Here is a 27255-nt window from a genome sequence, read left to right as displayed (position 1 = left end):
TGGCATGACATGTATTTTTGTTATAGGTAGGCAATCAGAGTTCAGGTCCTTCCTCACAGGAAATTGGCCTCTTTGTCTCCTACAGGATGGGTGAACACAGGAGTCCCTGTTGATTGCAATAATGTTCTCATTTTCCTGTGAAAAATCAACACTGTTTTGGTGGAGAAACACAGCCATTCTATGATCCTATATTAGAATGTGTAATATTAAAACATAAAAATTAAGAAACTATCATGAAACCATGTGAAATAAGTATACTGAGAAGCATAAGAGTTCCCGTGATAAAAAAAAAATTAATTCAAGAAATAAAACTTCAACACAAAGATGTTGAACATTTGTAAATGGATCAAATTTCAATTGGTTGTCTCAATCTTTGCTTTGTCTCATTTGGCTTTCAAGTTTTTTTGTACTCTCTTGCAATAGACATCATGATCCTAACAAGAGATGGTTGTAGAGATAATGAAATAAAAACACTATTTAGATTTTGAATTTCTTTTTTTAGATGAAGACTTTTAAACCAATATGTTGTCACAGAATCACAGAATGACTGGGGTTGGAAGGGACCTCAGAAGATTTAGTCCAACCTCCCTGATAAATCAGGTTGACCCAGAGCAGTTTACACAGAATTACGTCCAGGCAGGTTTTGAATAACTCCAGAGAAGGAGACTTCACAACCTCTCTGGGCAGCATGTTCCAGTGTTGTGTCACCCTCAAAGTAAAGAATTTTTTCCTCATATTTATATGAAACTTTCCCTGTTTCAGTGTGTGCTTGTTGCCCCTTGTCCTGTCACTGGGCACCACCAAAAAATCTCTGGCTCCATCCTCTTGACACCTGCCCTCAAGATATATGGATGCATTGATAAGATGCCTTCTAGGCTGAACAGGCCCAGCTCCCTCAGGATTATTCGAAAAGAATAATCTTTTAGATGATTCTTTATTTTCATTGGTTCCATTGTTAGCTGAGAAATCATTTTGCTTTTGAATTTAAATCATTTTACTCAGTCTAAAGAGCTAAAAATAGGTCAGAATCATAAAATAATTTAAATGGGTTGGAGGGCACCTCCGGATGTCAGCTGGCCCAACCATCTGCTCAAAGTAGAACTAACTCTGAAGTTAAATCAAGTTATTCAGTTGTGTCTGCAGGGTCCTATAACAGATGTTGTCATTGTTTCCTCAGTGACAGGGAATTTATCCTTCATGAATACCAGCCTACACAGACCATCTAAGTTTATTGCAGTGTGCCTTAGGATTTACAGAAGGTATGGTGATGTCTTTTGACATTCAAAGATAGTTCTTCCATGACTATGAAGACATATTCCTCAGTGAAATTTGCAGATGTGCCTCTCGGAAGCCAGTGAAAAGAACACAGTGATGACATCAGGGCTGAAGCTCTTGGTTTTGTATCTGATTGGAATTCATCAGATCTCTGTTCTGTGCAACAACTGCAACAGAGGGTGTGTTGCAAACTATGACCAACTGATTTCATTATACAGTAAAGGAGTGATTGCATGTCAGTACTCAGAAACTCATTCAGAACTCAGAAGTTTTTGAGTAAAAGTCTTAGTAAGTGGATGGATTTCCATATATATACATCATAATGTGCCATAATTTGTCAAGCAGAAAAGACTTATCTAGGCCTGTTCTTCAAGTGTCATTTCTTAAGTCCCATTGGTTTCAGTAAGCACAAGGCATGAATAAAAAATGTAGGATCTGGACTTTACATTAAAATAGGTCTCTTTCTGAAATAATCTTTCAGTTAGAATGCTTCAGTATGATGGCAATAGTAACTTCTCTCCGGGATGTGTGCTAGAAAAAATATCTCCACACTCCAGGCAGTACAAGGTACTAAGCAAATGCACATAATTTTGCTAGAGTCATCAAAAACATATTGCATATGAATACAATAGCTTCTTTCTGAACAAAGAAAATGTCTTTCACTTGCTGGCTCAATTTAGGCTTGGGATTAGAGAAAAGCAGTACATTCCTTAAGCAGCATGAATCCCACCTTTGTAAATGAAAAGAAGAATGTGTTTGTGTCCAGATATTTTGGCCATCTTGACTGTGTGAAATTAGAAATTGTGAGCTATTTATGTGAAATGATGGAATCAAATTAAACAAATCACTTTTAACTCCTTTTTGCTGGAGTCACAGAGTACCATCCATTACCAAGAATGGATACACTCTGAACCCCCTACTTAAAAGGATTAGCTACTTAGGATAATTAAGATCCTTCATATTTTGTGCAGTAATGAAGACTGAAAATGTGAAAATAAAAAGATGTTTAAGTTTTCTCTGGTTTTCAGTGGTTGGGCAGCTGAAGAGCTGAGGTTTTGGATGTCTGCTGAAAAGCCTTCAAGTTGCTCTAAATTTGTATATGAAAATAAGTTATTTCCAATAGACAGAAGAAAAAAAAATACTTTTTATGAACTCACTGCATCAACTCTCATCACTTGCTGTAACATCTATAATACATTATAATATTAGGAAGTATTTTCTTTCCAAAGCAACATGTCACAACAATATTTTCTAACCCATTACTCTGCCATCACTACCATTTTCTTAGTGCTTGTTACTGGGGTGTAATGCACCTCTCCTTTTTCAGGTAAAGTTTTATTTTCCTTCACTTTTTTTTTGAATGACGTCTATGTGCATTTACTTCCCTCTGTTTAAACTAAATATTTTAAGTACTTCTAGGTATTTAAAATAAATATATCTACCCCTTGGTTTTGCTTAAAAAGACAAATATTTAAAATGCATTAAGACTTGGCTTCAGGGTCCTTTCTTTGTGTTTCTGTAAATGCTAAAGCAGAAGAAAAAAAGAACACTTAAGGCAGGGAGAGGCAGAGAATCCTCCATTGTCTGATAAATCAACCAAACAAGAATAATGAATTAAATTACAGGGAAGAATAAAATGCAAGGCAAGGCAAAGCAAACAGAAAGTTACCACAAATGCTTTTAAACCCAGATCTTAGGAAAACAAAATTAACTTTCACTTAGTTTAGGGACATAAATGAAGTGACTGTATGTGCAGACTCTTTGTTTGTAATAAGGTATTTCATATGGCAGGTTTTAAAATAATCGAAAGCTTATCGAACGGTCCTTTCTCACAGAAGTAGAGCTATTGAGGCTGACAAAACCCTTCAATGCCAGCTGGAGTTTCTTGCTGTTATTGTAAAGAATTCAGCAATAGTTGCTTAACACTAATACATTATTTAGTTTGGTACTAACTGTTGAACTGGGCATATTAGTGTTTGAGGAGCTGACCATATTCTAATTATAGATATTTAAGCAGTAAAATATTTGTACTTCAAGATATCACTGTGGTCCGGATGATTCTTCCAAGAAAATGACCTCACTGTTATTTATAGTGAAGTATACACCAATATATTGCCCTTGGACTTCCATGGGAATACAGAAATTTTGTCTCAACAGCAACTGATTGTGTGGGTATGCATAATGTGCATTAGTATTTAGGGATTTAATTAGTAAAGCTAGCCCCAAGCACAGGAATCTTCAACTAGATCACCTCTTTAGAAACATACTAGTAGACATTGCATAATTTGCTTTTCCACATGGGCTACAGCTGACTCAGATACCTTTATCCTATGGGCTTCCACAGCATCCTGCCTGGGGAGATAGGTAATGCTGTCAGCTTTAATTCCTCTGGGAAATTATTCCATAGTTAAAAGAATATCCTATCTGAAGTATCTGTGTTATTCCTACTCCTCCCTGACTTTGTCTTACATAGGCTTAACATAGTTCTGGGAGAAATCTCTTTGCCTTTTTGGAGAGAATGAAAAGGGAAACATTTGACCATCTCCAGTTCTGCCTATTGTTCTTTATAAACCGACTACAGGACTCTGTGTGTTTGTTTTGTGTCCAGATGTAAAGTGCTAGCAATACTTAAAATGTTACCTGTGGGAGTCGTGAAAAACATCAACCACAAATAATACAATTTGATAGAGCAGATAGTGTGCAACTTCTCAAATAGTCTGCAATTGATTAGTGAGACAATAAAGTTTTAAAATTACATTTACAACACTGGTAACCTTGGTGGCATCTCCCCTGCAAATGAGACAAGATGGGAGAGTCTTTTCAAGGGCAGTGTTTACTGCATTTTCATGTTTTCACAAGCAGAACAGAAAACCATTACTTGTTGCCTTTCACTTGATTCCAAACTTCCATACCTGTCAGGGTAGGTTGTAGAAGCTCTAAGTATGAGAGACTTAGGGGCAAGTTTGTCCAACTGTTAGTCACAGGAATGTAATTGGACTTGATTCAAAGTCTACCAGGAAATCAAACAATCACAAGCCAAATCAAAACTACCCACTGTGGTGCCAGAGCTCAGACAGCACAGAAGACTGACTTTGCTTAACAGCCACCCAGTGATGTCTGCTAAAGGCAGAATGTCCAGAACATTCATCAGACTAGTTCTACCACTTTGTACAGTTGATCCATTTATTGCTTCATTTTAAAATTTACATGGTGTGGGCTGTTCAGAAGCCCTCAGTATGACCTGAACCATACTCCAGAACACCTTCAGTAATTGCAGAAGTGTATTTAATTTGACTTAATTTATGCATTTAAAAGAAATCTTCTTTTTATTCTTAAATTTAGTAACTGATAGAAATTTAAGCTTGATTTCTTTTGAACTTGCATTGAAGGATCAAATAGAAATATAATTGCAAATTACTCGGTCCATGAGTGCAATCCAAAGATAGACCATTATTAGGTGGAATGAGGACCTGCAGTCAGACTGTAGATACACGTTCAATATTGCATTGCAAAATTATTTACCAAGACTTAACTCACATGCATTGAAAAAATTAACAGGCCAACTAATAAGTTAACTCTTGACTGATTTTTAATTCTTCAGGAAAAAATAAGTTTTCAAACCCAACATCTTTACATACCTTCAGTAATAGTTTGCCTAGTACACATTTTCTATATTTCTAATTACTTTTTGAGTATTACCACAACCTATAAAGTTAATTATTTTAACAAAAAATACAGTACTTCATATGTATGCATACATATATAGTATCACTAAGCTTGTCAGTGGCAATGTCAGTTGTGAGGCAGTCCCAGTAACAGAGGGATAAAATGGCAAGCTTTTTACCATCTAATTTTCCAGTTCTTCCTCTCCTTTTCCCAAGCTGTATCACTAGATCATATTAAGTCAAAGTTCTGTCATCTGCTTAGACCATCATACCTGGAGCAATCATACCATTCCTACTGTGAGTAAAAAGGTACTGAGGCACTGTAGTTTAGCAAGATACTTTTCCATCAGCTATGGGCTGATAACTGTTCATGAGTACTCTCTTATCCTGCCTAAGTTGTGAATGAAACATTTATCTTATGATCCAGGGAGGTTAAGCTATCAGCAGGGAATCATCATGCTCGTGGTAAAGGTGATTTAAACTAACGAGTGTCCTCTTGTAAATTGGGTCAGTTTTCCTCCACATGCCTCTTTTTAAACTGTACTTTTTTATTAGCTTGGTTTTATAAGGTGACTATGAAACCAGTTGCTTAAACTCTACAGATAGGGAAGGAAAATGGACTGTGAGAATGATTAGCTAGAGTTGAGGGAAAGAAACCAAGAAAAGGGTATCTTTTCTATAATCTAAATTTTTTATATATCTTTATATATATTTATCTTTACATATATCTAAGATTATATATATCTATAATTTTTTCTATAATCTAAATTTGAAGATGTCACATGTATTTATCTGATGAATGATGAGTTCTAAAACACCAGTTCCTTTTCCTCCTATGACCATAAACTGAATTGAAAAGTATCTGTAGTAGTCTAGACTAAAGATCTTACCCAGCAGGTATTCTGTTCTGGTCAGTGACCAAAAGGAAATCGGAAAGAACTTGAGAACAGGGCAAGAGTTTCTGCAGATTATTGTCCTGGCTTCAGACAATGTCTTTTTAATGAAAATTCTTGAGCCTGATGTGATTGCATTTTATTTATTCATTGGTGTGTTAATCTTCATGATAATATCCAGTGTCCCATCAGGGTAACAAGTTTTTGGGCATTTGAAACATCCTAGGCTATGGAGTTTCAGAGTTTTAAGTGCTTGTTGTATGAGGAACTAAATTTTTTAATTTGTTTTGAAGCCAGTTCTTCTACCTTTATTTGAATACTAATTCTTACACTGGGGACACAGAAAACAGTCAAGCTCTGTTCACCCTGCCTGTATGCGCACGATTTTATGGGCGCTTAACCTGGTTTCGCTCTGTTCTTTTTTTCTTGTAGACTCATTAATTTTATACTGCGGATTTAGAAACTGCGTGTTAAGGCAAAGCAACATCCTGATATGGCATGGCATGGCATGATGCATATCAGGAAATTCTGGTTTGGGAATTTGATGGATCATTGTACATGTGTGCAAACCCACCCATGTGGCTTTTGCATGGGGTATGAGAGAGAAGGGAGTAGCAGGTGCACCATCTCTTCCCCCTGTGGAGTTAGGGATAAGATGGGTCTGTATCTTGACTCTGGAACAGGGAGAGATTCCAAGATTATTTACCCTCTGTGTAACCCACTCATCTAAATTATTGTTCAGATTTGTTACCCACAGAGTACCTAGTGGCATTTTCAATTTATCTATAACCATAGTGAGTGTTGACCTTTTTTATTTGTGTATTTGTTTTCTTTTTTTTCTTTTTCATTCAGTTAAGGTTTTGAATACTTAGATAGCTTTGAAAATCTGGCTTTGAGGGAGTAATGTAGGAAGCTTCTATTCAGCCTACAAGCAGCTATTGTGAGTCTTGGAGCTTACAAGAGGCAAATTTCCTTGTAATAGAAAACCAGAATGAGATACTGTTGAACTCAGTTTGTATAGGATGTTGTGTAGGGGGAAATGAGTAACGGTAGAGGTAATCCGGCTTAGAGATGATCCCAGATGTAAATCCTTCAATATAAACATCTTCAAACCTTGGGGCTTCCTAGGTCTAGATATGGACAAAAATACTGTGGCTTAGGCCTGTCTTTGAATTACACAGTAATTGTTAATATAATTTTTGGAAAGGCTTATTATACGAAGAATGCGTTCTACAGAAAGAAAGTTTGTTTTAAATGGCATAATATGAGAAACAAAATCTTTGTGATTTAATTGAAACTGCCTATATTCCATGTAAGAGCAGGAAACAGTAAGGTTTGCCTTGTTAGGAAGTGTTTATTGAATGAAGTTTAAATGTCAGCTGAAGGTTTTGGTGTTTATTTTAATCATACTGCTTGAATAGCTGATTATTAAAAATTTTTCTCAGAGGTGTCATGAATACCATGAGTTTTGTAACCAAACAAAAGTTTGGATTTTTTCCCCCTTTTTTATACCACCACACGAATCAATGCATAGGCAGCTAAAGAGACAGAGAGGTTTCTTTTAATTGTTTTAAGATTCCTGTGACAGAACAAATAGTTTTTCCAGGGAAAAGAGGAGTACAGAGAGACTTGCAATCCATTAGCACGTCAGTGCAGCATTTTAACATTAGTTGAAGGTAAATTGTGTTTACCTCACTTTGCCCCTGCTAAATTACCATGAGTAAAACAGCACTCGTTACTGTGTTATTATTTCTTGTCCTGTCATTAACTTCAGATTGCAGATGTTGGACATCCTGATTCAGAGTCATATAATGTTCATGAAGCAATATATGAAGAAATAAATAAGTGTTAAGATCTGACTGAGCATATTTTGCTTCTCTGCAATACACTGAAGTATCCCTTCCCTAACAGATCTTCAGCCATGCTGTAAATAACCATGTGGATTGCTTCATGCTAATCAAGTCTTCAAAACTGAAGGAACTAGTAGTAAATATCACTGCTTTATTTACTCACTTGGATTTTGCCCATATTTCATCCTTTCCTTCATATTTTTCAGCAACTGAGTTTTAGCAGAAAAAGTGTTGATGGAAAATTGCATATTATTGCGTATTGCTCTGTAGACATGGAAAAGAATTGTGACCAACACAATCTTGAGAGAGCAGAGGACACTTCATCGCATTCTATCTCAACTATTTTTTTAAAAGTTGTAGGTGTGGAAATACAGGCAGGTCATGCTGTATTTCTTCTGCTGGAGTGGTGGGTTGGAATCAGTGCTGTGTTGTATTACTTCCACAGTTGTAAAGGTGTATCAGGAGTTACATACTGGGAGTAGAAAGAGCAGGAACATTTCTGTAGGAAGCCTTTGACTTCTACACATCTGTGGGCACTTTGGAGATGATAGTTTGTTCTACTTTATGGAAGGCGTCATAAATTTCACCATTTGCCATTGCTACTTTTGCATTCACCACAGCACAGCTTCACCATTCAATACAATGAGATAAATATTTTTTCCTGAATTGTCTGCTATTTGACACAGGATTTATACACAGCTCCCCAAAATCATACAAAAACTTTACAGTAGAAACAATTAATCAAGCTTGTAGATACTGAGACATGCACTTTATGTGTCCTGAGCAGATTATGCCCTGTATTGTGATATTAAATACAAAACCCTTTCCCCTTGCTGTAGTCTATTTTTAGAGCAGTAATGCTGCAAGACACATGATCCAGAAAGGAAATTACTTAATTTTGCTATATTTCCTTCTTCCTATTAATCTAAGACAATTAAAGACATGTTCAAGATCATCCTTTAACTGTAGTTAGTATGGTCATTTATGTCTTGATCTTTTTGGATTCTAAACTTTCTGGCCTGATCCATTAGCTACCCTTAACTATTGAAGTCAACATGATTGTTCATATGCCTAAGTGCTTTGTTGAATCAGGGCCAGAGTGCTCAGAAGCTTGTAAGATCAATCCCCCCTCCCCACCATGAGAAGCAAAACAAAAAACATATGGTCAGTCAGAAAAAATCATTATGGTTTTGTATGAAATACCAGATCTAACAAAATATAATGAAACTAAAGGTTTAGCTGCACACAGAACAAGTTGTTTCAACAATTTTCTTGCTGAATAGTTTCACAGATACTTCAGACTCCTCATGGTATTCTGTTTGCAGGAATGTTAGCTTTGAATGAAGACAGCAGGTTTTCATATAGCTAATTATCTTCCAAACTTTGAAAACAAGTAATTTTGACATACAGTTACCATATTCATTATATGTATATATTTTGGAGGGAGTCAGTTTGCTGAGGTATCTTGACAAAAAAATACAGAACACCATTTTTTTTTACTGAAATACGCATTTCACTGCTACTACTTATTTATATAAATTAACACTTTAATTTAAAGGTGGCAGGTAAAGATTTTCCTTTAAGTATGTCTTATTTTATAATATTTATTCTAATGAGAAAATCTATCAAACACTGCATATTAATTACTTTAAATCCCATCACGATGCAGAAATCAACTTGATTTTGCTGTGTTTATTGATGCCAGACATTTTTATGTTAATGACACCTTAATTTGAGGTGCTGTTGTTGAACGTGTCTGCTGTGAAATTCTTGTTTTCCAGCAAATCCCATTTGATTTTCCTTTCTTACAAGTTTTTGTAATTTGGTTGCCTGCATAATGGTGCTGTCACAGCTGGTATTAATTGGCATTTTTGTACCAAATGGTAGAGACACATATCAGAATAATTTACAAGAGCTGAAATACTTTTACAACATACACTGTTATCATTATCACCACTTGACAGAGGTGGAACAGAGGTAAGGAGCCATGAATTGCTTTGCCTAACGACCTCCAGCAAAACAGCCTCAGTTCTCAAAACAAACTGCTGCAATCTTCTTGCTGTGGATCACAGGAATACAAAGAAATAAATACCTCCTAAATCTGTTTACCTTATCTCCTGGAGTGACAGTAGGTCCACAGTGGTGGTGTTGGGCTGCATGAACAAATTTCACTGCTATTATGCCCATGCTATGCCAGTTTTTTAGCTACAAAACAGCCTTCAGTTCCTCGTGACTGTGAAGTTGGCACCCTCCTGGAACAGTAATTGCAATATAAAGCAAATAAAGTATTTGAGGCAGAGAAAGTAGCTGTTTGCAGCAGCATGGTAAAAATAAAGAAACCACATTAGAAGAAATTATTCATATGGCTGGCAGTAATGTATATGTACAAAACAGAAATATGGAAAATGTTGGCAAAGATGAGGGAAAGCGATCACCTTTAAAATTTAGTTTATTTTCAATAGACTGTAGAACCATTTAAACCAGAAATTCCATCTAGGAAAAGTTGCACAGTTACCTGGAATTATGTTGGGTTCTTTTTCTGAATGATTCTCAGAGCTTTAAATTTTGGGAGATGATAAAATTTAGCAAGTGTAGAATGTAGGCCTAGGGTATTCCTAGAAACCATCATGCAACCATGGCTTAGGCTTTGTTCCAGTACTTGGTACTTATCAATTTAAGATGCTTAAATTGTGCATAATAACCTGAACTTTTCCAAGTGGCGAACAGATGTGTTGGGCATTGGCATTGATAGGATTTTGAGCTATTTTTACAGCTTGAAGCTACAGAATAAATGCACCTTTTCCACCCAGAAAAATCTTAAATATATTGTTTTATTTTTATTAAAATGGAACTAAAGAGTTTAAATTGTGGAGGGGGAGAAAACAGAAAGTTTGGTGAAGAATATCTTTCTAAACACAATTGATAGAGAGCTTTGTGGAGATACTCATGTGAAAATAAAGGCAGTTTGGGGCAAATTAAAGAAAAAAAAACCAAACATGCGTTAGAGCATCCCCTGATCCATACCTTTCTAATTAGGGTTTAAGATTTCTGTCTAACAAAGTTAGCTGCATACTCTTGTTGAGCAAAAGAGCTAAGTACGTGTGGTGTCTGTATAGTAATCTTTTCTTAGGCCTATGAACTCATTTTATACTTCAGAAAATTTACTTTAAAAATCAAAATCAAAGGAATTAGCAACAACTATTAGTTTATTTGAAAAGACTAGTTATCTGCAACTGTTCTATAGATCTAAAAATCTTTAGCTTGGGCAGCTGGAGATCATTTCCATGTCATTATTATTAAGAGATTTTCAAAGTAATTGTCTCAGATTGCCTTTTTTTTTTTTCCCCCTCACTTTTAAGAATACTTTTAAAATAAAAGTAATTATTTGAATAAGCTGTCTGCTGTTCTTACTTAAGTAAGGCTGTTGACTAATTTCGCAAGCTTAGAGCTGCTCAGATGAGTGCTAGTACTTATTATGTACTTCAAGTTCAGTGTTTCTATACAAATATTTTGAGTTCTGGAAAATATGAATGCTTGCTGTTTGTGCAAGCATCGCTTTTTTAATGTCAAATGATTTTCTAACCATGAGAAAAATGAAGTTACCAAGCTTTATAAAGACTACTGATTGGAAGTACAGAGTCAAGAACACTCCAAACTATTAAAAAGGAAGTTGATTATATACAAAAAGGCCTTATACTGTGACATCTGGAATATCAGGGAAGCAGACTGGAGTCTGGCAGTTTCTTGTCAATGTTATGTACCTATTCTAGAAGGGATAGCAAAATGAGTCCTGTTAGGTAATGAATATTTTGTTAATATTAACTACTCAAATGACTTTTCAAAAAAAGATGTGGCTGTTGGCTCAATATATTAATTTTAGCTGGACTTAATTTGGTGGCAGTGGCTGGCATTCATCTAGACTACAGCTTGAATTGATTTTCCAGTACCTATCACTGAGTTTGTAATGGACAGCTAAAACCAAAAATCTAAGTAAAATTATAGTAGTTGCTGAAGGGAAGGCTGGGAGAAACTTTCCTTTGTTGTGTGTTGTAAATACAAAATCAGCTATATAGTGTTTATTAAACCTGGAGAACTGTGAGCTTTCTGAGCACCTTTATAAAACAGTTGCATATTTTCATAATTTTTTAAAATTCTCTTATTGTAACCTTTTAGATACTTCCATACATTTTGTCTCCTTTTGCTTTTAAAAATATTAAAGATAATTTCTAAAACAATCTTGTCATTTAATATGCATACTACATGCGTGCACATACATTTGCAGTTTTTCAGGCTTCCTGTGTATCTTCAATTTTTTTAGATAACAGAAATTTTGAAGGTGGAGCTGAGAATCAAAGAAGTCTTAGTCTTGAAAGTAGAAGCTCAAGGAAGTCATAAAGCCCTGTTCTAATGAAATGTTTTGGATAAACTTAGCACCAGTTAAGCATCAGCTCCAGCTATCATGATGCCTTCAGCATATAACCGCTGATATACTTGTATATATGTATGCAAAAATCTTTTTCAGGTATCTTTTAATTGCCTACTCACTCAAAAGAAGAAGAACTCCTCTATTTCCAGTATAGTTTGTTATCAGAATACCAGATGTGAGCATTATCATATCTAAGATTCATTTGTTCAAATAAAAGTCTGAAATTTTTTTTAAAACCTTCATTCTACATTTACAGTGCAAATTACAAATTTACAGTTGATAGGATTTTTTATACATATTTCTGGTTTTCTATCTTGAATAGAGAATTTGTCAGAAACCACAGCTGTTTACAAATGAGCTACTAAGGATTTGCTAATGCAGAAAAGGAAAAGTAGAAAGGAAGAAAAGAACCACTTGAGAGCAGAAGGTCACATAATGAATGGAGGTGAACCTGCCACATAATCAACAGAATTCTACTATGCCAGTAGCTGGAAATAACAAATATTTTTCCTGTCCCTGGCAGTGTTCAAGGCCAGGTTGGATGGGTCATGATTCTGTCTTGAATTACATTTCGGAACAGAGGCCTAGTAAATTTCTACAGCGATATATCTGAATGCTGAGCTGTTGTACTTGATGCTTGGGATTTGTCTTTCTGCAGTTACCCATGTAGTGATATTCAGTAACCTACCTCAGATATGTGTTTTATCCTGTTCTTGATGGATGGATAATTACAAGGCTTGGATAAATCTCTACCAAAAAGAGAGTGATTTATTTTTAGATTACAAATGACAATCGTTACAAATGAAAATAGCCATTTTGTAGCTTTGCAAAGAGCAGCCCACCCATGCAGGTAATTTAAAATAACTATAGAACCGTAGGATGGTTTGGGTCAGAAGTGACCTTAAGGATCATCTAGAGAGTGATAGGTAAGAGTTGAGTGAACTGGAAGAGATAAAATCAGATGAAACTAACTTGCAAATGCACTGTGAGTTTGTGTCTCCATCCAATGGGCACATCAAATGGGAAAGCCCAGCAATGAAGATACAAGAAAAGCACATCCATTACTTTATTTATTTTAAGTGGGAGGGAACAATCACAAAGCAGTACATTATTTTTTTATAGACTTTATAGATTTCTTTTTGAAAGACGTATTGTTTTTAAAGAAATCACACAAATAATTAGCATACCTGTTGTTATGAAGACAGCTACTACAAAAATTTATTTCAATGAGCCATTTCAACTAGTTTCATACACTAGTTATTTTCTCTGTAGTTTACAATCCTTCCCTTCTGCATCCAAATTGCTCATAGCAGTCTAATGCCAGATCAGCCCTTAAGGCATCAAATGTATTTGTTTTCTCTCCTGAAACCCACAATCAGGCACTTGGCATTAGTGGCTGTGTCATACCGAGCTAATTAATAGTAACAGACATAATTCTGCATCCCCTGTATAAAGATAGAGAATGAAATCCAGAAAAATGTCAGAAACTATTTGCGCTTCCTAATGAGTTTTTTTCTTTTATTAAATTCTTTATTGCTCTTTGTTTTGCTTCCTTATTAAAGCATTATTAGGCTTGAATTCCAGCTAGAAGAGCTGGAAATAAGTTGAAAGCTTAACCTATTGATACTGCGGCAAGTTTTGGCATTGATTTAAATGGGAGTAAACTCAAGACTTCAGTATTTTGCTCCTAAGAGTCAAGACTAGAATTTTATTTGGCCAGATACTGAGCAGGTTTTATGGTGAATTCTGAAAGGTGAAAACTCAGGGATTTAGAGGCATTTTCGCATATCTTCAGGCACAGATTTCTCAAGCAGTGCCAGGCAACAAGCAGTGTTGCAATGCTCTAACAATATAAAGAGTCAGGCAGTTGTCACAAAGTCATTCCCTTTATTTGCAGGATGATTAGAAGTAGTAGCATTGAGGTTATTTTTTTAATGCTCAGTTTAAATTCTTGATTTTTAAAGAAAATGTAGGCAGTATATGCTAACATATCTGAAAATGCCATTCCACTGTTTTTAAATTTATCTCCATTAGCTGATACAAGGTTTAAATTACTTCGGTGTATAATATTTTCTCCATTAAAGGTTTCTTAGGTACAAGTGAGGACGTACCATACTTACAACTCCTATTTTCATGCAGGGAAGCCAGAAAAGTTGCAATAGTGAAAGCATACTTAAATGTCTTTTCCTCTCTTTTTAGATATCAGCATGAATCAGTTCCAAGTCCACTGGTTACTGGAGTCCTGTGCACACAATGACACCAAAGGACTTAGGAAAGTAACAAAGCTGACTTATGTAAGTCTCCATTCAGCCTTCTGCTTGACTCTGAATAGCTTCTAAGCAGCACGAGAAAGGATGGTTCTGTATCATAACACAGTATGCTTAATGCCTTGTTTCACAGATAAGTAAGGATCTTTCTTTTTTATGTTCCTCTTTGCCAAAAGATAAAAATTTTGCATCTAGACTGTTTTGGGTTGTCTGTTTTTTTAAATTCACACAAGGCTAAAATTTTGTTGTTGTTGTTGTTATTCAGAAAATGAGACCTGGCAAACTTCTTAACTAAGTACTTACGCATTTCTACAGCATATAAACATGGAGCTTTATCTAAAATTAGTAATGTAGGACTCTAGCACAGTGCAAATACTGAACGGTAATAATAGTAAGTGATAAACCAGGTTTTCTTTTAGACATGCAGGTGAGTTTCACAACCCTGGGGTGAATAATAGGTATATGAAAAATATATAATAGATATATGAAAAAAAGGACTGTGGGTGAGAAATATTAGACATTAAATCTGCAAGTCAGGCAGATATCAGATAAGAAGAAAAGCTCCATGTAAGTACATGTCAGCCCAAATATATATATTGCATGGCTGTTCTTCGTTCTCAATTTGTTGGCAATCTAGTGTTATGTGTTTCTGTAACACATTATTTGAACAACATAGTAATGTGGTTGATGCATCACAATTGATTTTGTGGGTTATGGAGAATGGACAAAATCACAATTCATCTTTCCTTCTTACCCTGATCTATACTACCAAGGCCAATTATGGGGAGTTAATGACATGTAAAATTAGAGTAAATCAAAAGACATAATTTCTCACACAGGGTGCTGTTAGCTCGTAATACTTAATGCTTTGTGGGGGTCAGCATAGCAGATATTAGAGGTAGATTTAAAAATGATTGTGTGTAATGTTATGATGTTCATTCCCAGTATTTCAGGCTATGCACATGGAGATAAGAGTCAACATTTAAGAAGTTTATTTCCACTAGAGGTCAGGAAAGACTGTTCATACATCTGTCCAAATGCATTGTGGGATTAATTAATTTATTTCCTTTAATCATTTTATGGTAATTCATCCAAACTACTTTGGGAAACTGTGTTCTTTTGAGGAAGAAAATAATTAAAAGCAAACAGAAGAAGGTGGATACTACAAAAGGTTTAGTACTGGGTATGTATAGGTCAAGGAGGGTAAAACCCTTAAGCTTTCAGTGTTGAGCATTTAGGCCCTGCCACAATAAATAAAAATAGCCCTGTCACAATTTTTAGGAGATGTGAAGCCTGTTGGAGCACTCTCCCAGCAGGAGGAAGGCAGGGAGTCAAGTCCATTCTCAGCCCAGTCTGTATGTCCCATCAAAAATGACCTTCCAGGTGAGGGTTAGATGCAAATCCAGTTTGCAATTAGAAAAAAGAGGGAGTTATGCAGAAGAGCACGGGAATATTAGTCATTCTGAAGGGAATTAAAGAACTTAAAAGGTAGTGAAAGTCGTTTGACCTTAGCCAGTAAGGTATTATTGGACATTTTCCCAGGAAAAAAACCAACCAAACCAGCATTTTTTTTCCCCATATATGATCTGTGGTAGAGCTTTCAAACTGTGATTTTCAGAAGTACTTCAAACAACAGTAAGAATTTGTCAGGACACTTACACTTTGTGTAAAGTTTTCTTCTCCACTCATTGTCCTTAAACAGAGACTTGTGGTTTGTAGTTTAGCTGTGGAGCTTTTCTTCTTGATAAGAATATAGAAGTAGTTAAAGTACTGAAGTGGAAAAAAATGCATCCATAATGCCATGCTGAACTTTGAATGTGCTTTTAAAAAGTTAAACATAGATGAAGCCTGTCATTTACAGCAGCTTAACTTAGATTTATTTAATTCCATTAGCATTTATATCTCACATTTCTGCCCCCACTGCCATCACTCAGACTGTTCTAAATATTAGAAGCCAGTTGCCTTGATGCAGCATGGCAAAGGAACTGTGTAGAATTGAAGGACATATTCAAATACCGTGCTAATATACTTTACTACTGAAAATAATCATAACATTTGCAATGTTTGCTTTCTTCTCTAAGTAAAAACCATGTTGGCGTGTGTTAAGCATACCGGGAAAATATTTTTTTGGAGAAAACTTTTCATCTTTTGCCAGTCTTATTCCCCAATTTCTTCTTTTTCTTTTCCTTTTTTTTATTTTTTCCCTAGAGCTCTATTTCCAGCATGTGATCTTTTTGTTTGTTTTATTGTAGGAAAACTACATTATTCTGAAGGACCTGTCATTTTCATGCAAATACAAAGTAACTGTTCTGCCTGCAAAATCTAAAGGGCGTTTTAAGGCTGAGAGCACTTCCTTTGTTACCCCACCTTGCTCTGCATTTAAAGAAAAAAAGCACAAGCACATTAATTGTCCTGCTGAAGGAGGTAAGGCATTATCTGGAGAACTAGTCAAATAGTTCCAAATGCATTTCTAATCACCAAAAGAGAGTCTTTAAAAGCAATTCTAAAACAGGAAATGAAAGATTCGGAACAAATAGAAATATAACCAATGCTTATGTGAAAAATCAACTGAAATACAGGGCAGTATCAATTTGGGCTAGTATATTACTATTTTGTCAATTTAGTATAGTTTTATTGGATTTTTTTATAAATCTTTGATGACGTATGTTATGACAGTTTTTATTTTTGTAAGGAAGAACAATTTCCCAGTTATATGTATTATAATGATGGATGATAACTGTAAACATAATTGTGCTGGCATGACCTATCTTTTCAATATTTTGGTGCTGATACAAGCTACCTTTTCAGTTTGTTTTTGATTAGGTTAATTCTACTCTCAAATAACAAATACAGGCACTCATACCTTTTACAGGATTGTCACAATGTATAGAGGGTTATGGAAATGGCAGAATTATGGAGATATTGATTGGAGAGGACTTCTGAGTTCAGCCATCCCTAGGTCGGGTCAGCCATGGCTATGCACCACCAAGACGGGATACCTTTCTCTTTGGTTAGAGGATAGCCCGCTTACTTTGAGTCCCTACTGTTCCCAAGGGTACCCCCATGCTCTGTGAGTCACCCAGAGTCCTGCTGGCCACCACTGCCATTTCCTTATGGCCCCTCCTCACAGTTTCCAGCATTACAACCTTCCTGGGCAACTACGACTCAGGTATCTTTCCCATAGTCAGAGTGCTGCTGTTAACTTGTGCTACAGGTTTAGAGCATGAATTTTACTTTTTGGCTGAATTATGGAATTCTGTGCTATCCTGTGGGTTTTCTTGTGCTCCCAAAACTCAGCTGGAGCTCAGGTATTCTGAAGTATGAGAAGCAGGAGGATGGCTACCTGTGAATCAGGCACTTAGATCTTTAAATGCTATAGGCTTTCCTTTCTGTACCTGCAGCTGATAGCATTGAATATGAAGTTTGAATTTGGCCCAAAATGCCAGTGGAATTTATCAAAGATAGGCTTTGGTTAACACTGAAAATGTGATCCCAGAAAGCTGACTGGATCCTGTCAGGACCAAAAAGAGATCTCTGGCTGACCTTGATTTTTGAAATTCAGTGAATGTTATTGAAGATTATATCTCAAAGTTTAGCTTATCCTTTTTACTTTTCAAATTTTTAGTGCCACTTCTACCCAAAGTGTTGGCCAAACCCGAGAATCTATCTGCGTCTTTCATTGTTCAGGAAGGTAACATCACTGGTCATTTTTCCTGGAAGATATCTAAGGCAGACCTTCACCAGCCCATGACAGGGTTTCAAGTCACTTGGGCAGAAGTGACCACAGAAAGCCGGCAGAACAGTTTACCCAACAGCATCATTTCACAGTCGCAGATACTGCCAGCAGTAAGTTGTTTGTTACCTTTTGCTATTGGCTTCATGAGTGTGTGTGTGTATGTGGCTCATTTTCAGTGTTCAGTGGTGATCCAGATGTCAAACACTCTGGGTCTACAAGCAGATTGGAGCAGGAAGTGCTTATTTTTTCCTCCTTGGTGGAGATACAAAGTACAACTACTCTTCTTGATGACAAGTCAAACATTTTGGTGTACACAATTTTCAAGTTGGCAATTGTCATCTGACAAGTGCCTGAAAGGAGGAAGAGATCATCTGTGTAGCAATAGATGGTTTTTATTTTCTTTTCATGATCAAGCTGTTCAACTTGGCCAGTAGTATAGTTTTACTAATTTACTAATTATTTGGTGTCCCTGTTGATGAATTTAAGAGAATTTTCTCTTCCTTTGAATCACTTATTACTCTTAATGAAAATAAAAACCACTTCCCCCCTCCACCAATAAGCACCATTATCTGATGGACAGATAATTTTAGGACAATTAGATTTCACTGTTTTTTGACAGTGGGAGCATTAACAATTTTAATTCTTCTCCCTATTTTCTTTAAGATGGCCTTTGCTATTTCAGCCCCTTCTCTAGTAGAGGCGGGTAAAGAGACCTTCATTCAAACTCTACTGCCAGCTCTGCCAGAGTAAACAGACCATGAGATGTTGATTTTCACTTTGGTTTTCATCTTTGTTTTTTAGGAGCAGGTGTGTGTTTTATTTAGAATTGCTATTCCTTTTTGTAAGCTTTTGGTTCAGTTAAATACAAAATGTATGTAAAGTTTTATTTAAAACATTCCTTTTCATTGTGTTGGACTTTAGTGGGGTTGTGTTCCTCTAGTTTCACTACTGTAAAGCCTGAAGATTTCTTTCATTGTCTGTCACTATGTCTGTCTGTCTATTAAGGCACACAGTTAATTTGCAGAAAACTTTGTTTTGAGTTGAAACAGTATTTTCTACCTCTCGGGAAGCACCAAAATGTAAGGTATTTTATGGTGAGGGTCATTCATTCTGACTAAAAATGTAGCATTTACACAACCAGAGCTGAAATGCTCAGGTTCTGACTGCTGGAGGAGTACCTGAATGAGCAGAATGAGTGTATGAGTGCAGTGTATGCACTCTTCTCTCTTTTTGTTACCTGTTCAGTATTTATACGAGGTGGAACAGCTTCAGCAAGGTCTCTTAAGGGCAGCCCCCTCTCAGAACCCATGCTAATTCACCAGTAAAATTATATGTTTCCCCCCATTTTTTCTCTCTGTCCTTTCCCCTTTACCTTCTGCTCTGGCAGTAACAGCGAGTTATCAGATATTCCCACGACTCACTTTGGTTTCCCTGCATGGTGCAGGTACAGTGCCAACCAGAAAAACTTGTCCTGCAAATTCTTGGCCAGACCAGCCTGGCAGGTCACAGGAACACACTGTGCCCACGCTGTCTGGCATCACTGCTCCAACTGTCCCCTACCTGGGACTGGGCCTTTTCAACTTAGAATAAGATGAGTGATTTGTAACAGGTGATGTTTTGATTTATAGTTTAGATTTTGATTTAGATGAATAACTTCTGATTCTTTAATACCTGCCAGTCTTTAGCCATCTGGGATGTTCTTTGAAATTATTCTGAAATTATTTTGCACAGGACTAAGTGACCATGAAAGGTATGGAGTAGTGAAAAGTGAGTCCATCATGCCAAAAATGGCCTTAAAAAGACAAAGTCTTACGGTGCAATTGGGACAAATCTGAAATCAGTGTGATCACCCTTTTTTTTTCACTAGCCACAGAAGGGGCTCCAGGCCAGCCACTAATTAAATTACCAATTAGTAGAATTTACATGCAGATCCAAAATAAAACCAAGTTTATGTAATTAACATGTTTGTTACAAAGAATGCTGAGAATCTGCATTCTTATTCATCTTTTAGTGATGAGCACACTGTCCACTTTCTGGAACAATTTGGACCTTCTAGGCATGAAACTGTAATATTATGGTGAAGAAGTCTGTTCAGAGGGAATGGCAAGCAAAAAATTGAAAACAAACCCTCTCAACAAAGTGATACATATGTTAAATCCTTTTAATGGAATTCTGAGAAAGTGATTTGTGAGTTCTGAGAGTGATAGAACCTCTTTAAACCACTGATGTGTGCAAATAGAGCAACCATGTTTTATTTTTAGATTCTCTGAAAATTAAAGTGATTTATTTACTTTTAGGATCATTATGTACTCACTGTGCCCAATCTGAGGCCATCGATGCTGTACCGCTTGGAAGTTCAGGTGCTGACGACTGGTGGGGAAGGTCCAGCTACGATTAAATCGTTCCGAACACCTGACCTTCCACCGTTTTCACCCCACAGTAAGTACTGTTCTGACACGTGGTGACATGTTGCAAAAGCTTCAGTCCTCCACATGTGAACAGTTTTTTCAAGCCTCAGAGTCTTTATTGATTCCAGTAGCCTTCCATAACCTTAAGATGTGGGGAAAATACTGGCTTTTGTCCCCCCACAACTATCCATCAGCGATGATGGAAGCAAGTGCAGTCTTTTCTGTCACTCAGTTTCTGTGGTCTGACATTTGCCATTCATTCAACCACATCTCTTTTACAGAATCACAGGACAGACATTTGAATGGGTCGTTGGGTCCATGGGGGTGTGTGATCAGCTCGAGGTTATCTGGAGTCACCAAAAGTGCCAGGCAGGCCTGGGCTGTTTTTGCTCTGATAAATGCACACGTCCCTGGAGGTCAGAGCTCGCCTTTGACTTATACCTGTAGCACTTGGGATTCAAAGTTGGTCTGTCCTCCAGGTGCTGCCTAGGCCTAGCATTCCTTAGCTTTCAAGATTAGATTTTTCTGGGTTTGCTCAGTCCAGCATGGCTAGAACCTGATCATATTTTTAAAGCAGTGCAAATCTCTTAGTGGCCATTTCCAGCACTTCATATGTTTCTGAAAAGTGCAGCTCAGTGTTGAGAAGCCAAGTAAAAAGTGTAATTAATTAGTTCAAGACTCATCTGCTTGGATCTTCCTTGTGCTTTCACAGCCCCACTATAGTTCTCTGGACTGAACATGCACATAGTTGTCAGCACAGGTATTTCACTTGCAAGCTGAAGGACTGCAAACTGAAGGTCTCACAAAGCCTTTTAAGTATGGATAAATGTTGACATTGCATATGCAGGGTTTGATATGTGCATATTTTCCTGTTCTTTTTGTTTAGGACCTCATCTGAAGCAACATCATGCACATCACTACAAGCCACCCCCTGAGAAATATTAGACTGTTTCAGATACAAATAACTGAGCGGAAAAAACTGAGCTCCCAAATGAGGTCTGGGAAAAGGCACATCTGTAGGAACAGTGAACCCAGTTTTCCAGTGGAAGTTCCCATCCTGTACGATCTGTATCTACTTCTCTGTAGTTTATTCATGAAAGATTGTATTTGCACCATGACCTGGATGAATCATACAGCGAGTATCACTTCATTACCACCTCTGTTCAACAAACTGAAGATCACATCCATCTCAACACCTGTGAGAAAATTTGGAGTGTGTTCATTATAATGTTTTCATATTCTATGTTTAAAGTAGATTGAAACAGTGCAGTATATACAGCTTTTTCTCTTGGTGAATTCAATGTTAATATTTGCAAGGTAGTTCTGTGATTTATACATACTTCTGAAAGAGGTCAGCTTCTCATCAGTGGATTTAAATGATCTATTTTACTTAAAGCCCTACCTGTCACCAGTTTAAACCCTAGTGTATTTTACCATTAAAAAGATCTCCATATGTCTGAAATAAGGACATAAGGAAAATAAATACCAGTAGCAAAAACCCTAAAGTATCCAGTATTTAATAATTGCAGTGTCACCAAGGAGGAGGATGGTGATACATCTGTATACCCGTCTGGTCTAAAGTGGTAATGTTCTATCACTTAGGTCGTCTATTAATATAGTTAATAGCTAAAGGATATACAGGGTAGATATATCCTTATATAGAAACAAATGGCGATTAATATAATTGTTTAAAGTTGATGGCAATGAATGCAAATAATTGATAGGTCCTGGAAGAATGACTTTAAAAATCTAGTTTACATTTTTTTGATATATAATATTTCAGGGTATAATATTATCTTGAAAGAACCCACCTGTTTTCTAATTAAAAGTCTGAATAGTTAGCATTACCATTTTAGAAACTGAAATTCTGAGGCACATTTATTATCCAAGTAGCTGTAGAGCTACTTTTGGCTTTGAATTTTGACGCACATATTTCTTTTCCCTGTGGAACTTTAGAACAGAAGGATGGATGTATTGGCTCTGTTTTGCTGTTCTGCTTACAGAAAGAATTATGTGACAATATTCTGGCATCTGGAAAACATTGGCTTATAGTTTATTTGAATGCATTTTTCAAATTTAGACAGAAGGGTGCCCTTTTTAACCATAAGGGAATTCATATTGCCTTATTGTGCAATATAAACTGTCTAGAATAATTTGTCACACAGAGAGACATATCTCAATAGTAAACAGAAACCGCTTGGATTTATTATTGAGAGGGTGGAAAGTATCTGCCAATAAACATCCATACAAATTTTAATGTTCAGGATGTTCAAAGTGGTCTCATTCTTTGGCACCGTTTCCATTGCTCCCTGAATCATCACATGAGACTGATGTATCTCAGACACTCGAGTCCAACTTGACAAAGTGGCCACTTCTTCTACCAGCAAATTCTACGGACTCACCTGTGCTTCGTATTTATCTGAGATATTCAGTGAGAGGAGCTCAGAAATTAGTGGTAAATATATTTTCCTTCTCTCCATAACAAAGTGTTTTATGGAAGAAAATAAATACATACATGAAACCAAGGATCAGAGCTATATTTGTTATAGTAGAATATTCACAAAATACTCAGTTTGTCTATACTGAAGTTTGTAGCTTTTTGTTTCATGTGGATTAATACCAGAAGGAAACAGTTTTAATTTCTGATCACTTGCTCGTCGCAGTTTTTTGACATTTCTACCTTCAGTTTTAAAGGGCTCTTTTCCATTCTCTTTCTATTTTGCTGCTTGTCTTTTTTGATATTCACTTGGTGACCAAGAACTTTTCCAGACATTTTTTATTGCTACATGGTTTGGGCCTTAGCAGTACTTTTTAAAAATGTTATAGGCTATGGTGCTTTTAATTCCTTCCTCTGTTACTGTGTCATCTCCCAAAATACATTAGCAAATAAACACATGAACTCTTCTTCAAAAAAATCTGTAGTATTAAGGTTTATTTTCAGTTTTGGCAGAAGACCAGATCCTGAGAGATTTTTGTCAGGATGGAAATGTTTCATGTGTATAAGTCTTTACAAAGAAAACAAAATTTGAATTGGACTAGTATGCAGCACTGCTTCCACATTTGGATTGCGCAGGGCGTAGATGAGTCTAGAAGTGATCTTCCTGGTATTTGCTGGATCAGCAGGATCAGGGAAAGTAATTACCTCAGGCTTCTCTGAAGAATTCTGTCCAAACCTTTCAATCACAGTCTGTTCTAGTTGTGCTGGATCAAATCTTCAGTGACTTGATTAAAGTTAATGAAATTAGGTTTCATTCGTACTGACATGGTAAAGCATGGAACAGGAATGTTGATCTTTATTACAATGATGCCGAATCTGGACTGGATATAAACAGGAACTTAAGAGCCCTGAGTCATCACACCCTTAGACTTGGTTGCTGAGGGAAAGCTTCATCCTTCTGAAATGAATCAAAATGGTTACTGTTTGCTGATGCCAGTCTCTCTGAAGCATTCATCTTTTCAAAGTAACAAGATACTTCTGAAGAATATTGAGAGGTTTTCCCTTTTAAAGTAGATTAATCAAAAAAAAAGTTGATAAAGTAGAAATATATTGAACAAGTGTATTAGGTGGAGCCCACTAAGATGTAAAATATTTTTTTCCTTCTACAAATGATCTTATCAATTCACCTTTCAAATCACCCTCCAAATCAAAAATGAAAAATAGAAAGTCAGCAAAGCTCATGAATGGATGTTAAATTCCCAACTGTGATTTCTTGGTTATTTTTTTAATTTAGCAGTACAGATTTGAAGTTTTTAGTGCCTAATTCTAAAGTCTTGTTTGCTGAATTGTACAGGATATTGTCCTAATTTACTAAGCCACATTAAGCATTTAATTCAGCAATAGAATTGCAGTTTGCTACATGATTCACTAATTAAAGATTTATTTTCTCTAATGATGTTGTGTGATACAGAGCTAATATTGGGATGATATCAGAGATATTGGGATGTTTTTAGATACTCTGCACCTTTACACTAATGTATTATTTGCTATGTACGATTCTGATGGATTTGTCAGTTGACTTCAGATGCATTTTGTTTATTTCTTAAAGGAGAATTATAATATTATGCTATTTTTGCTAACTGCTTTGTGAAGTGGATTTTTTTGTTGTTGGTGGTGATTTTTGTTGAAGAAGAAAATGATTTGTTCTTGTTATATCTGTTTTGACCATTTTTGAGTTGTTTATAGAGCAGGAGAGAATAAGACAGAACTTGTGCTGTATCATCCATGTGTATCATCTTGAATATTCATTAGGAATATAGCACAGAGGCGATAAATAAGAAGTCTCATTTCTGAAATGCTGAACATCCTCAACTTCATGGCTTCAGCAAGAGCTGAGGACGTGGTGTGGCAATGATAACATCAATATTTGACGTGGTCACACACAAAGTCAGAGAAATGCTCATTGATAATGTGAATGGGAACTTTCCCCTTGGTATTAGCAAAACTGTATAGAAACCTTAATACTGAGTCAATTTATTCCACAATACTTTCATTTCTGTGCTCCCAGCTGAAGTCAGGGAGAGTTTCAAATGAGCAAGTACCGATTTAGGAAGGTATGCAGAAGAGGAAATGTCCATATTCACAAAAGAAGCCAGTGGAATGGAAGTAAACCTGTGCAGCTAAGAATGAGCTTTAGTGATGTCTCAAATCAAGCATGGATGTCAAAGTTGGCTTGAACGCTCTCTTAAATCTGGGCCTTGTAGAACAATGTGAGGGAACCAGACAGTTCTAAATTCTATGTACAACACCGTAAAAAAAAATCTATTTTTCTCTGTGTATATGTAAATGTCATTGTGATATTGAGTTATTTATTAATTAATTTTCTTATACCACGTGCCAAGTATGTTCCTACCCTTTTGATCAGTACCTGTGAACATCAATAACTAAAAATAATGTTATGCAAACTTGTGCATTTTAACCAGGAGTATAATGCTAATAAGCTGTTGCATGTAGTTTTAAATAATTAAGAAAACCCTTTATTTAAAAAAATGTAAATGAATACCTGCAGTTGTTGATGATTATATATGGGTTTGCATGCCAAAACTCATTGTTCAGTTGTGGGCATGAAATGTAACGACTGTATTACCTCTACTGAATATATTAGTAAGGTACAATTTACAAAGTAATTAACAGAGCTCTATGTGTAAAATTTTTCCTTTTTACTGAATTATATTGTAGTAGAGGTAACAGAACTGCTTCTCTGTTACCCAGATTGGCTGTAGAAATTATGTTCCTATAACAGTCATTTAAAGTCAATATTTATTTATGTCTGTAATACACAAAAGATTGGTCTTCTGTGTTTGTCCTGTTATTTAGAGAAAAAAATACACTTCTTGTAAAAACAATTTGTAAAAAAATGTAAATGTAAATAGAGTCTGATTTCTTTTACTCACTATTTTCATGTTTAGAATTTGTACATACTGTTTAGATAATAAACTATCCTACATCTTAATATTGCTACATTATCTCCTCCATACAGAATTTAGAGGGTTTTTTTTCTTGAAGACATAAGGCCATCTTAGAAGAATTGTCGTCGTGCCAAGTACCTTTGCTTCATCTAAATTTCATTGTGTATGAAGTCATACCATTTTATCCTCTACAGCATTTTATTTTCTTTAGATAGTAATCAAAATAATCTGAAAATAAATTTAGATATCATTGGAATCACTTACATTGAAAGCCAATACTGGAAGTAAAAAGTAAGACATAAGAGCTTCTCTTTTTTTTTCTGTTTTAATTGGATAGTTCACAGTGAAGACTTGTTAATCCTTTTGTTATGCTAATTTAAATTAATTAGGTTCCTGGATCTATGTCAGTGGCCTGATTCCGCAAATCAAGATTTTCATGATTGAAACTCATGTTGAAAGCTATGTGTACACCAGATTTGGAGTATTTTCTATTTTAAAGTGCAGTATCCCATGATTTAAATTCTGTATTTTTAATAAATATAAATTTCCATCTTAGTACAAACACTTAACTGTTTCAAATTGTCAGATATCTTTAGTTTGGGGATGCATCTTTGGGTAACCTGACTTGCCTAATAAACATTTAGATTTTGTTAACTTGATCATAAACTCCAAAATTTCCTGGTACTTCTTTTCTCATTAGAATAACTGCTTACATTTTGAGGTTTGGTTTTCCTTTTACATAAATGGGTAATATTTATAAAAACTCATATAGAAACAATTCTCTGCAAGTTGGACTATTTCAATGATATTTGCCATTGTGGTTCAGTAAACCTGAATAAGAATGGTATATCACATGAACAGATGAATAGGTAAGTTGTCATAATAATTGGTTGAAGAGTTCTGTACACTGCAATTCAAAACAACTGTTCATTTTTTCTTTCCGTAACTTCAAATAAATATTTTATTCAACATTGGATTAAAAGACACAATGACTGGATGATGAAAATTGTGAAATAAAGCAAATTTGGTATATATTGAACAGTATTGATTATTCTGCGTTTGAGTTTTGCAGCTTATGCTTCTGTGCAACTTGACTTTTTTGCATCTAAAACCAGAATACACTCAGAAAGTTCCACTTCGTAAAAAAAATAATCCAGTGAAAGCTTTTTGCAGTACAAAAAGCAAAACACAAAAGAAAACCAAACAGAACCCACAAAACACCCACCCTCTATATTTCTGCTTTTTTATTACAGGTACTGTCATTGTCTGAATCTCTGCCAGCCTCCTTGAGGAAGGCCTTGGGGCCAAAACAGTGGCTGTTAGCCCGTT

The 27255-nt window shown here is 35.8% G+C and overlaps 1 protein-coding gene across 1 annotated transcript in view; it reads left to right on the top strand.

The window, feature by feature from the left end:
• The window catches only part of ANOS1 (anosmin 1), a 132182-nt gene extending 105212 nt beyond the window's left edge, over positions 1 to 26970 (top strand). The window contains exons 10-14 of the mRNA XM_050333379.1: positions 14309 to 14403; positions 16629 to 16800; positions 18002 to 18222; positions 20410 to 20551; positions 21407 to 26970. Of these exons, the coding sequence (XP_050189336.1) occupies positions 14309 to 14403; positions 16629 to 16800; positions 18002 to 18222; positions 20410 to 20551; positions 21407 to 21465 (689 nt within the window). The 3' untranslated portion in view covers positions 21466 to 26970. The remainder of the gene's footprint in view (positions 1 to 14308; positions 14404 to 16628; positions 16801 to 18001; positions 18223 to 20409; positions 20552 to 21406) is intronic.
• Positions 26971 to 27255: the final 285 nt, after the last annotated feature.

This window comes from Myiozetetes cayanensis, unplaced genomic scaffold, assembly GCF_022539395.1.
Source record: "Myiozetetes cayanensis isolate MyiCay16 unplaced genomic scaffold, myiCay2020 scf5-8, whole genome shotgun sequence".
NCBI classification, from domain to species: Eukaryota; Metazoa; Chordata; class Aves; order Passeriformes; family Tyrannidae; genus Myiozetetes; species Myiozetetes cayanensis.
This window is presented reverse-complemented; position numbering and strand designations above follow the sequence as displayed.